We start from the raw sequence: 13707 nt of genomic DNA, 5'->3' as shown, positions 1-13707 counted from the left end.
TCTCAGGAGACACCAAATCTGCCAGCACCTTGAACTTGAACTTCCCAGGCTCCAGAACTATGACAATTAAATGTTTGTTTTTTAAGCCACTCAGTCTATGGTATTTTGTTATAGCAGCCCTAGTGGACTAACACACACAGTAATTGCCTTCATCACAATCTAGCCTAATCTAATGTTGATCTAAGGAATTCAAGATCAATACCTTTACACGTAAATTATTACCACTATGTGAAACAACTACATCATCCAAAAGCAGAAGTCTTATTAAATAAACTATGATTCAAATTTTTGACATCTGCTTAACAAAGTAGAAAATATGCATAATATAAATAAATATAAACGTTACAATTATAACCACATTATAACCTAATTTTATAACGAGTATGTACAGACAGATCAGAAAGAAAGATCATAGTTTTTTTTAAAACAGTGGCTATTTCTTATAAATGGATTCATTTCATCTTTTATACTTTTCTTTCTCAGTTCTTTACAAGCATGAATTACATTTTAATTAAGAAAAGTTATTTTGATCAACAGTCTGTTCAATTACTACGTCCGGGTCTGTACTACAGAACTCACGTGCTATTGGTAAATAGAGGAATGATTTAAGTATAATTTATGCACATTTTTCCCCAGACAAGGGGAAGGGAATAGTAGAAATAGAAGTATCACCTTCAGCAGGAGAAGAAAAAAAATTCTCAGCTTTGGTATCACACTGGCAGCAGGATCTCTTTCAGCTTTATCATAAAATTAATTAGGAGCACTCGCACACAGGATCCTTTCCCTGAGAGATACAGGCTCTGCCTCGCGTGTCCACCTGTCCTGCTCTAGTGAAAGGTACACGAGCACATGGTCTTTATCATTTGAGAACTTTACTTTTTTAATTTTTTAAAGTTTATTTATTTGAGAGAGAGGTAAACAGCACAAGTGGGGAGAGGCCGAGAGAGAAAGGAGAGAGAGAATCTCAAGCAGGCTCCATGCTGTCAGCACAGAGCTCGATGTGGGGCTTGAACCCATGAACTGTGAGATCATAACTCAAGCTGAAACCAAGAGTTGAACGCTTAACCGACTGGGGCACCCCTCACTTGAGAACTTTAAATACCAGGTGTGCCAACCTCCAGCCACATGAGAACCACTTGCTGGAGGGGCCACATTATCCTTCCAGGTACTAAGGATCATTTTTGTTAGAGCTGTTGCTACAGTTCCAAAGGCTTTTTGAAAGCCCTATTTTTTATTTGTCCTATGAATCCTGCCACTTACAGCACATTTTGCAGAATGTGAAGTTTTTCAGACACATCACAATGCAGCAAAAACACCTACATGTTGCTGTGTTGACTGCTTTCGAATTTCATTATTTCAGTTTTTAGTTCCTTTGCTGTGATGATTTGTTTTAAACAATTTTTGACAAGAACAAATGGAAAATATTCCACTCTTCACGTGAACGGAACAAAGTTTCTCTTTGAGCTCTTGAGTATCTACCAATGTTCCGTTATGATGACATGACTATATGTACAATATGTGCTGCCAAAAAACAAGGAAATAATTTAGCTGCAGGACCCAGTTCTTTCTAGACCTATAATTACTCTCTTGCCTAATCTGCAATCCAAAGATGTACCAAGACTGGACTCATGAGCAAGTAGCTGCCTCTCTATAAGTGGGGTTTGTAGGGGCATCAGGAAAATACTTCTGCCTAAAATGTCTATGCTGAAGGGGCACCTGGGTGGCTCCATCAGTTAAGCATCTGACTTTAGCTCAGGTCATGATCTCACAGTTTCAGAGTTTGAGCCCTGCACTGTGCTGTCTGTTCTCAGCACAGAGCCCAATTTGGACCCTCTGTCCCCCTCTCTCTATCTGCCCCTCCCCTGCTCACATTTTCTCTTTCTTTCTCTCTTTCTCCCTCCCTCTCTCTCAAAAATAAACATTAAAATGTCTATGCTGAAGGCTTTAAAATTCCCACTAAGAGGTTGACACTTTGAGTCCTTTCCCTGTATCTTTTTATGAAAGTGTAGGAAACAGTCTGTTACCAGGATTCATTGAAAAATGAAATATTGTGATAATTTCCAAGTTAACAGTGTTTAACCAATTACAACCCAGTTTTAATCAAACTGTTCTGTGTACAGTGTTTTTGAAAAAGGTACCAGTTCCTTCATTGCTGTCCCAGTTTTGCTCTCAGGCCATGTCCTTGCCGGCTCTCTTTTCTGTGGACATTTTGTGGACTCCCATTCCTGCCGCAAGCCTCTATCACCACAGATCTTGTCCTCCCTTCATTAGAAACTCTTTTCTGTGTTTATTGTATGCCTGGATGTAAGCATATTTCCCTCCTGCCCTATAAGAAATGCAGTCTTTCCTTTTTCCTGACTTTCAGGATACCCTGTTCCTAAAGAACCTAGGTTGTACTATATATATCCTGAGCTGGGGGACTAGTTAAGGGAATTCATTTCTACCATTTTTCTGAGGACCTGATGGCCAAGTATCAGGTGGGGAGACTCTATGGGGAGAGAATGCTGATGTGGTCAACAGCAATGACCTGATGACCAATTCAGCCCGATTTTAAGTCCTGGTTAGGGAAAGCCTATGCATAGGTGGAAATAACCACAGCAGTAACCATATAGGATGAGGGACTTCTTACTCACTCTGCATTATACTAACTTCCTCCTGGTATTATTTTGAAAATTAGCTTTAATACATGTAGTGATAATGTTGTTCTTTCCAGCCTCTTCTTTTCAAGTTTGGCTATTTGGTGTTTTCGTGGTATCAGAATATTCATTGTAGATTTAACTAGTTTTAGCTCCTGAGATAAAGACAAGTTGCCCATTTGGGGAGTGGCTAATGGTTGCTCAAAGTCAAGCTTCAGTGGTTTAAGCCAAACCACATGAAAAGAACTTGGACCTGTTACACTGTGGTTTTAATTCATTTTTAGGATGTTCTTTTTTTTTTTTTTTTTTTTTTTTTTTTTTAAAGGGCAGTGACCTTTTTTTTTTTAATTTTTTTTTTTTTTTTAACGTTTTATTTATTTTTGAGACAGAGAGAGACAGAGCATGAACAGGGGAGGGGCAGAGAGAGAGGGAGACACAGAATCGGAAGCAGGCTCCAGGCTCTGAGCCATCAGCCCAGAGCCCGACGCGGGGCTCGAACTCACGGACCGCGAGATCGTGACCTGAGCCGAAGTCGGACGCCCAACCGACTGAGCCACCCAGGCGCCCCCATTTTTAGGATGTTCTAATGAAAGTTAGGAAACACATTGATTTAATCTAATGTCCTATTTGCAAAAGTCTTCATATTTCTGGTCATTTAGGGAGGAATCATATATACACCTTTGATAGTATCATCGGTCTAGATAGAAATTTTTTCAAATTTCTGCTTAAGACAGCAATTGCTACAGATACCTGATATATTCATTGTATACAATCTTAAGGTGTGAGTGGTGACCACATGGTAGTTCTCCCTATTCACTTTACTTATCTGATAATGGTTACACTTTAAAAATTGTCACAACTTCTCTTTTTGCCAAAAATAGACATGGTTTTAAAGCTGGGTGATCTCTGATGGAAAAAAACAGAAGGGTAAAAGATGTCATATACTAGGGGAACACTTATTCTAAAGCGATTTTGATTAAATAATTAAACTTCTATTTTAAAATCTCTATTAAGGGGCACCTGGGTGTCTCAGTTAAATGGCTGACTTAGGCTCAGGCCATGATATCACGGGGTTCCCGAGTTCCAGCCCCGCATCAGGTTCTCTTGCTGTCAGCTTGGAGCCTGCTTCAGATCCTTCTTCTCCCTTTCTCTCTGCCTGCCCCCCCCTCCCCACATGTGCGTACCCTCTGTCTCAAAAATAAACACTTAAAATAAAATAAAATCTGTTAAATGCTTCAAAAATTGTTTAGTGAACTAGTAAGATAACTTAGTTTTTTAAAAATATAGACCTAATGTGTTAAAATTAGGTCCTTTTAGCCATGTTCTTGATTGGATCATGCATAATAAAACCTATTAATAAATATTAGGTTTCACCTCTGTCAACAGAAGGTTCTACAAGCCCCTGGGAGGCTTGGTCCATTAAGCAAACAACTCTTGATTTTGGCTCAGGTCATGATCTCACAGTTCATGAGTTCAAGTCCCCTGTGGGACTCCACACTAACTTAGAGCCTGCTTGGGATTCTCTCTTCCCTTTCTCTGCTTCTCTCCCAAACTAGTTCTCAAGCCTGCACATACACACGCTCTTAAAAAAAATAAAATAAACTTAAAAAAAAGTGTGTTCTAAATTCTCGACATGGACCCAACAGCATAATTATGATAAATGTGTATTTCTTTCACAGTATCTTGAATCTCAAGTAATACACCTTGTATAGAATAAATCACAATCTTTAAAATTCACCTTTTGTCTGATTTTTCCTGAGGTATAGGCATGGGTGAAAGTAGAATAAAGGCACCAACCATCAGAAGAAACTTCTGGCAACTGTACCTGGTACAAGTGTGCTGGGGCTTGCCAACAGAACATGTGTGGAGATACATGAATTACAAATATAATGCATCAGATGCTTAAGATGGGGCTCTTTTTAACATTCAAATTTTTAGCGTAAATATTATTTATCTTTTAAAAATGGATATCCTATAGTTCACATTGTCTTTTCCTTTCCAAATCTCTGTTTAGAAGAGGTTAAGAGTTTGCTGCATACAAGTTTTAGGTGTAAACACATATAGGTGAAAGAAAGCATTTTTCAATGCATCTTTTGCTTAAAAGTCTAAAAGTAAAACATTTGGAATTAATTTCATAGTTCTTGAAATATTGCCTTCTAAAAGCAGTCTCAGAGATATCTGAACATTTGGATTGATATTGACTATTTGGATTAAAATATGCCTCTAAAATATCAAATCTATTTTCAGAATCAATTCTAAGTGGTCATGTAAGATGGTCTAAGGCTATCCCAAGTGGTTCCTTTTCAACTTTCCTGTGTTCTAGAGCTACCCAAGAGGACAGATGGCTGTGCAGAAAGTGACAATGGAGAAAGCCTCACAGAGAAGCCTTAAAATATCTTTTTAATTAATTTGGGTTTTCCTTTGGAAATAACCAAGAGTTTCAAACCACAACTCATCACAGCTGGCTGGAGTTGGGAGTACTCCGCCTCACAGCTTGAAGTGATAAAATATCTGGCTTTGTGTCACAGATGCAGGAAGTTTCTTCCTCGACCTTCTCATCATGGCTATTTATGATATGAAAAAGAAATTAAATTCCTTGGGAGTAAACATCAATCATCTTTCCCAATTTTGCTGAGTAACTCTCACTAGATGAAATATTTTGCACAAAACATTATTGGGATATGATTGAAGAAAAGGAATGAAAAAAATGACATCATTGAGTCACATGCAAGACAAAGCATGACAGCCAAGAGGGTGGGAGATAAGATATGCCTCCTAGGTAACCATTCACAACAAGAGTGGGGATTGTTCTAGAAGAGAATCAAAGAGCAACTCTATTCCCTGTGGTTGGATTTGAGACAAAGCCAGAGAGGGACCTTAACAAGGAATGGTACAACTCAATACTTAGTACTGGGCCAAATGATTGTTTGGAAAAATATATATATAACCTAATCAATATATGACTTTACCACCTGCAATAGAGTGAAATACAACCCATATAGTTTAGAATTTAATTACCACAAAAATCAAACCACTTATAAAACTAAAAACAAAAGAGGGAAATATTTGATCTCTGGATAAAGAAGGGCTTTATAAAATATAATGTAACTGTAAATATCACAATGGAAAAGACAAATAATTTGATTAAACAAATTTTAAAAGTAGGCTATTTCAAAAATTTCCATAAACAAAATTGATAACAAATGTGAGAATAATGTTCCTAGATGATATAACCAAGAGTCAACGTTCTTTAATCTATAAAATCTTTAAAATCTATTCAATAAAAACCATGAGACCCCCATTGAATTAAAGACTAAAACTAAAAGTCATTAAATGGAAAATACAAATGGCTGATAAACGAGTGAAGAAAGCAGTGCTATTAGAAATCAGGGGAAAAAATTATAAAACATTTTAAACTATTACATTATGTGAAAATTTAGTGATGGAAATACATGTTGATAATCAAGGCATATTGGCAAGATAACTCTGATATATTGATAGCAAGATGGTAAAATGGCCCAACCTTTCTAGAAAGAAATTTGATCATATATAGGATGTTTTCAAAATGTTAAGAATCTAAGTTACTAATTCCTGTCTAAGTATCAATTATAAAGAAACAAGTAGACAAATGAACTAAGATTATGGTCATAAATGTTTGCCATAGCATCACTTATAATTAAAAACAATTAGAAATAACTTGAATGCCTACAAATTGGAAACTGAGTTTCCAATTTATATTATAGAATACACAGTAATTAAAATTATATATATGAAGAGCATTTTATGACATGAAATATGCTATGCCATATTTTGACTAAGTGGATTATAAATGGTTTTATACTGGTCTTTATTTGGCAGTGTTGTAGATAATTTTGTTTTTATTGCTTTCCCCATATCTATATAGTCTCAATTTTTAGATATTAGATTATTAGGAAACAAATCAAAATCTAAAGAAAGGAAAGAAGAAAATGAATGAATGAATGAATGTGACATGGGAATTTACCTGCCATCTCCTTTCTTACATGATGATTTGCAACATAACAAAACACTTTCCTGGGCAATCTAATAATCGTTACTTGATCATAAATTTACAAGGGACACACTTTTCTGCCAATGCAAACCACAGAAACATTTGCCTTATCAGGATTAATTCTCAATCTTTTTTACCCAAACCATTTTTCTGTCACTGACAAGAATTCTGCATTTTTTTTCATCCCAATGAGGTATGTACTACCTTTTTTTTCCTACTAGCCTACATGATCAATGGGGTATTCTTTTGACTATTTCATTAGACATAAAAGATATCCATCCACAACATGGACACATTAAATAGAGCAAATTTGCAGCCACGAATAGTCTTTGCATGTTCACTTGACTGTAGGGTATTTCCCTGGCTGGATACTCCCAAAACATAGGGACCAAAGCCAGCACCAAATTCCTCCCTTCTCACCAGAGTGCCTCCTCTACCTGCTCGGGCCATCATCTTATAATCGTGCATGTGATTTAATGGATGCAGAGAAAGGTGAAGGAATCCTTTTTCACTATTGGTGGGAATGCAAACTGGTACAGCCACTCTGGAGAACGGTGTGGAGGTTCCTCAAAAACTTGAAAATAGAACTACCCTATGACCCTGCAATTGCACTACTAGGTATATATCCAAAGGACACAAAAATTCTGATTTGAAGGGGCACATGCACCCCAATGTTTATGGCAGCACTATCAACAATAGCCTAATTATGGAAAGAGCCCAAATGTCCATTGACTGATGAGTGGTAAAGAAGATGGGATATATGTGTATGTATGTATGTACATACATATATGTATGTACATACATATACACATACACACATATATACACATACAATGGAATATTACTCAGTAATCACCAAGAATGAATCTTGCCATTTACAACAATGTGGATGGATCTATAGGGTATCGTGCTAAGTGAAATAAGTCAGAGAAAGATAAATATCATATGATTTCACTCATATGTGGAATTTAAGAAACACAACAGATCAACATAGGGGAAGGGAAGGAAAAAAAGGATAAAAACTGAGAAGAAGGCGAACTATAAGAGACTCTTAAAGACAGAGGACAAACTGAGGGTTGGTGGAGGGGAGGTGGGTGGTGGGATGGGCTAAAATAGGTGATGGGCATTAAGGAAGGCACTTGTTGGGATGAGCACTGGGTGTCATATGTAAGTGCTGAGTCACCCAGTTCTACTCCTGAAACCAATACTACACTGTATGCTAACTGATTTGAATTGAAATAAACAAATTAAAAAAAAGAAACAGATAAAAACAATAAAAGAAAATGCAAACATCTCTGTGACAGTTACAACAATGGCTTACATTTGTAACAGGTAGTACGTAACTGGTGTGGTGCTTCCTGAGAACAGATTTTGAAAAGTGGAGGGAAAAAGGACAAGAGACTGAGTTTCTGCAGTAAGAGAGAAGAGGGGGTCTAGATGAGGGGGATGCCTGGCAGGTAAGATATGCAGATATTTACTACACTCAATAGAGGCTAGTCACAAATAAAAACCAAGCCAGTTGCTTCATCATTTTGAAAAGGGTTAGCTCTTTAAGCAGGAAGTGAGAAAATAGTGGGAAGAGGACAGAGAAGTGAGTAATACCAATGTAAATAGAACATATACAGATTTACTGTGGAAACAGGTTATTCTAAAAGACAATCCACTGCAGATAATAAGCATAACCTCAAAATACCTGGAATCTGGATATAGAATAACTACATCAAGTATCAGTATTTTAGAGCTATAAACATATTAGATAATTTGCTCTCATATTTCTACCTCCATTTGCTGAAAAAGAAATTCCTAAAGCATTAAGTACTTTACACAAAGCCCCATGGCCAGTCAACTAATCCTAATAGGCCTATTTTCTTGCAACCAACAACAACAACAACAACAACAACAACACAATGCAGATACAATTTCTAAAAAACATTCCTGAGAATAAGCTGGTACCTACCACTGTGTGGGCTTGGTCATAGGTACTTTGGATTTTCCCATTGACTTTGCTTTTACCTGACAAAAACAAGCAGAAAATAACATTATTTTCATTCTTTGTGTTCCTAAATTAACTCTTCCTACTCATGATGAAGACAACTGTACTCCTTTTCTAACTCAGACTCTTTATTCCTATTAGTTATTTACTGTCATTTCAAGCGCTGATTCCAATGAAGTTTGAATGAAGAGATGACAAGATTTGGGCCCCTTCAAGTATTTCTATGTTCACTTCTACTGGCCCAGCTTTCCATTCTGAACACCAATACACATTACTGCTGTTTTCACTCAGTTGGTGCTCATAGATCTGAGACTGATTGAAAATACTAAAATGGCCAAAGAAGTGTTATCAATAAAGGCATCAAACATCAGTTCATCACATTTTCTGTTTAAACAAACACTCATCAACATAAAAGATTCTGAACTATCAGTACTCAAATTGTCTTCACTTTTGTATTTTTTTTTAAGCACTAGAGGATGGCAGTTAACTCCCCTCATATTTAAGAATAAAATAATTAAAATTTTGGTACTTAGGAAAAAAAGACAAAAGTTACAAAAAGCTTCCTCAAACAGTTCCTGGTACTTACTTCCAACAATAGTCTTGTGATTGAAAATCTTACTCCAAATTCCACCTTCTACATTGTCTTTCACTCCGAATTCATAAACTGTGTTGGGTTTTAGATTTTCCACAATTGTTTCAGTGGCTGGACAGAGTTGAAAAACCCATTTCTTCTCCTTATCCTTTTCTCTATAGCGAATTGTATAATATCTGTTGAATAACCAAAACATGATGCTTTTAATCCACAGGGAGAATCAGAATGCTATTCCAAGTTTCTTAATACATCACAGACTCCCATCTACTTCAAAGACTATGCTTAATGCTGGCTTCTGTTTTTATTTTTTAGAAATTGCAGAGAACATGACAAAACAGCTCAGTGTGTACTTAAGGTTTTAAATTTCTAATGCCAAGTTGGAGAATGTGAAGCACAGTTACGGTCTGACAGAATTCAGTTCTATTATTTGCTACTTTGCAAAATGAAAGTTGGAAAGCGCCGGATGTTCGTTTCTTTCCAATTATGCATAGAACAGAGCATAGGTATAATTTTTCAAGTGCTTAATACTGAAGTTTTATAGCTAAATGGGTTTAACTTGCAACTGTATGGGTTTATGCCATGGAACATGCATTAGAGGTGGTATCATTCAATTTTGTACAAGGGGATCCTGAAATTCTAAGATACATCCGGGACTGCATTTTAAGAGTGAAACGTTCTTATCATAAAAATAGAATCAAAACCAAAGCCAAGCTAAGAGTTCAATGAAAAGAATCAAACCATGCAAATTTAAGATCAAGGTTACCTATTTGCTTAGGGGTTCATAATATTCAGACATGCATATGAAGTAATGCTAATTGTCACCGCTATTTTTTTGCACTTTTATCACATGCTAGGTTTTATATATATTATCTTGTTGTCATAAAATCATCTGAAGTGGTAGAAGTTATTAACTCATTCTATAGATGTGAAAATAGATTTTCAGAAACATCATTTAACTTGCCCATTGCTGTCCACCTAGTGACTTTGACCAGTGACAGAACCAGAATACAAAGACTCCTCTGACCTTGCTGTAAACAGCCTCACACAGTGGGCCAACCAGGACAGGGGAGCGCATTAGTACTGTATACAGTCATAAGAAATCAATGAGCTAGAACTATACATATATATATATCAATGTGAACAGATTTTACGAATACTGAACAAAAATAGCAAATTACAAGATGACACATAGTTTCATGATTCACATATTAAAATGCTCACAAAATATGTTACCATATATGGTAACAGTGTAAAGAGACAGCAAATATTGCAAGGGTCCAACATTCATATTAGTGCTCTAGTTCCCAGTGAGATAAGAATTTTTTTTAATGCTTATTTTTGAGAGAACTCGAGAGAGCTCAAGAGAGCAGGGGAGGGACAATGGGGGAGGAGACAGAAGATCCAAAGTAGGTTTCACGCTGTCAGCACAGAGCCCGATGTGGGGCTCAAACTCAAACCATGAGATCATGACCTGAGCCAAAATCAGATGCTTACCCACTTAAGGAACTGAGCCACCCCGGCGCCCCACCCAGTGAGATAAAGGAGTATAGAAGTGGGGCCAACAGGTGTGTTTTATCTGCTTTTTATTTTTAAATAAACATTTTCAATAAATAGAATAAAATAATAGCTGTCATGTATGCTGATGGAAACTTAGGTGTTTGTTATACTATTTTAGGTTCTTCTATTTTAAATTTTCTCTCAAACATTTAGTACCTCTCCCCCACTCCCCACCCTAGCAAAACTAAAGGGGCTAAGATTCTGGTCAGATGCTTTTACTTGAAGCCTTACAAAGTCACTCATTTACTTGTGCTAAAAACGTTTATTGTGCCCCCCTCTAAGTGCCAGGAACACATTGTTGATGATACATAAAAACAATTACCTAGAACTTCTAGAAACAAGGGGCAGGACTGGCTACATAATTTGTGAGGCTCATCCCAAAATGAAAACATGGGACCCCATGTTCAAAAATGATTAAGCGTTTCAAGACAGTGACATTAGAGTATTAAACCAAGCATGGACCCTTCTAAGTACACAGGGGGACCCTGTGCAAATGCACGTGTTGCATGGCCATAAAGTCAGCAGGGGGTTTATAGTTAACAAATACAGAGAGGGGGGAATGGTTTTGTATGTTTCTGTACATCTGTATTTTGAATGTATTTGTATATTCAGCCTATGTTCCTACTAGTTACAAACTACTGAAATGCTTGAAGTCATTCATTAGCTTGCTTCTTTCTAGTAAAACTGTCAGGGCTCCAGTTCCTGACTTCCAAGGAGGAAAAGACTGAACGAGTGAAGGAAGCCGTTCAGCCAAAATACTAACTACTACTGGGAATATACATTATAGACTACTAATCCTCTGTGTCCTGTGAGTTTAAACATCAATAGACATTTATGCAACACACTTATTGACAAGCATGCTTCATGGAATTTTTGTGGCTGTGTTTTTCCCTGCCTTGTATACTATAAAAAGTCAGCAGGGGCGCCTGGGTGGCGCAGTCGGTTAAGCGTCCGACTTCAGCCAGGTCACGATCTCGCGGTCCGTGAGTTCGAGCCCCGCGTCAGGCTCTGGGCTGATGGCTCGGAGCCTGGAGCCTGTTTCCCATTCTGTGTCTCCCTCTCTCTCTGCCCCTCCCCCGTTCATGCTCTGTCTCTCTCTGTCCCAAAAATAAAAAAAAAAAAAAAAAAAAAAAAAAAAAAAAAAAAAAAAAAAAAAAAAAAAAAAAAAAAAAAAAAAGTCAGCAAAGTGCAGAGAAGCTATAATCAGACCAGATGGGCTACCACATTATGCATCTATACTTTGGATACATTTCTCAAATCCTTAATTGCTGGTATGATCCAAGGTGTGTTGGGGGGGGGGGCACTGCTAATACAACAACCAAAGGCCAGATTCCAGAGTTACCAGTAAGTTTGATTTTATATTATCTTCCCAGGAATAAAATGGTACAAAAATGTTCTAAGAACTTCCCACATGTTAAAAACAAACAAACAAACAAAAAACAAAAAAAACAAAAACAGAGTGGGTGGATCTGTTGGTTGAGCATCCAACTTCGGCTCAGGTCATGATCTTGTGGTTTGTGGGTTTGAGCCCCAGTCATGTTCTGTGCTGACAGCTCAGAACCTGGAGCCTGCTTTGGATTCTGTGTCTCCCTCTCTCTCTCTGCCCTTCCCTCACTTGTACTGTGTGTCTCTCTCACTCAAAAATAAATAAACATTAAAAAAAAATCCTGCACATTTTTTCTATCTTGATCACAAAGCATTCAAAATAACCTGTCTTATATCAAGTTTGTTAGGAAAAATAAACATACAGGCAGCCAACCTCTCTCTTCAGCCTCAGAGGTTATCTTTACCAACACTGGCTTAATTGATAGTTGTGTAACATAGCAAGTTCTAAATGTTAAAAGAGATAGTCAGTAAGACTATTTACCTGTAAGGTAGTGAAGCAAATTTCCTTGATTTTAAAGCTAAATACAAGCCTTATGAAAATTAACAGTGCCGTACCACACACAGAAGGTACTCCATAAATGTGGAATGAACAGAATGGATATTTGGGTGCTCATGGGGTCATTCTAAAATTAGAATATAATTTCTCTAAATGGTCAATAATTCCGTCACCAGAAAATATGGATTTAAGCAATAAAGTTTACAATTATATTATCTTTTTCAATGTGTCAATGCCTAAGGTTTTACTTACCAAAACTCAGCATTCCTATAGAATCAATGCAAACTGAAGGAAAATACAATAAATATCTACATTGAACATTTGCAGAGGGCTTAAGATTTTAAAATTTACTTCAGTTGATTCATAGAATAAACTGAAATGAGAGTAAGAATTATTATAGAAGAAAAAGAGGGCCAGTAAGTGTCTAAGATCTGATTGTCAGGGACAAAGCCAGACAAATGGTGGTTTTCTGACTCAACTAATACCTTTAGTATTGCATTGGATGGTCTTTCTACTACTGTGGTGCTTGGCAAAAGGAAATGAAAACAGGTAAAATGACCCAGGAGGGAAGAGGACAATCATAATTCCTTTCAACATCATTTAAGGCTTTTTATTTTATTGTGTATTTACCATAACATAGAGTCACAGACTTCCCATTATTGTCTGAGGACACTCAGGATCAAACGTTGATCATACCCTTTTCTGTTGATGATTAAATTTGGACACAAGTGCAACAAGTCTATTAAAAATATAAGTAACAGTCGGTGAATGTCGTCAGACTAGACTTCTGGAAGGCCTGCCTCCAGCAACTTGGACTTTAAGGAAGGAGAATATTTCATGTCCTTGTGGTAAGAAACTACTGAATGGAATGTTTGCTTTAAATAACATTATCTTTGCTTGGATCTCCCTAATAATATGAATATTGATAATAATGCTTACTGTAGTTTAAAAAAAAATTCCATAGCTCCTCTAAATGTAGGATTTTCACTCTCCAAAAAGAACAGGGTTTGGACTAGA

At 36.8% G+C, this 13707-nt stretch overlaps 1 protein-coding gene across 38 annotated transcripts in view; it reads right to left on the bottom strand.

Annotated features, from left to right (window-relative positions):
- The window catches only part of ABI3BP (ABI family member 3 binding protein), a 261584-nt gene that overhangs the window by 143019 nt on the left and 104858 nt on the right, over nt 1–13707 (bottom strand). For all 38 annotated transcript variants that reach the window (XM_058731566.1, XM_058731582.1, XM_058731576.1 and 35 more), the window contains exons 5-6: nt 9246–9427; nt 8624–8679 (exon numbers count right to left, since the gene is read on the bottom strand). In XM_058731566.1, the coding sequence (XP_058587549.1) occupies nt 8624–8679; nt 9246–9427 (238 nt within the window). The remainder of the gene's footprint in view (nt 1–8623; nt 8680–9245; nt 9428–13707) is intronic.

Source organism: Neofelis nebulosa, chromosome 5, assembly GCF_028018385.1.
Source record: "Neofelis nebulosa isolate mNeoNeb1 chromosome 5, mNeoNeb1.pri, whole genome shotgun sequence".
NCBI classification, from domain to species: domain Eukaryota; kingdom Metazoa; phylum Chordata; class Mammalia; order Carnivora; family Felidae; genus Neofelis; species Neofelis nebulosa.
Note: the sequence above shows the minus strand (reverse complement) of the source record. Positions and strands in the feature narration are given on the sequence as shown.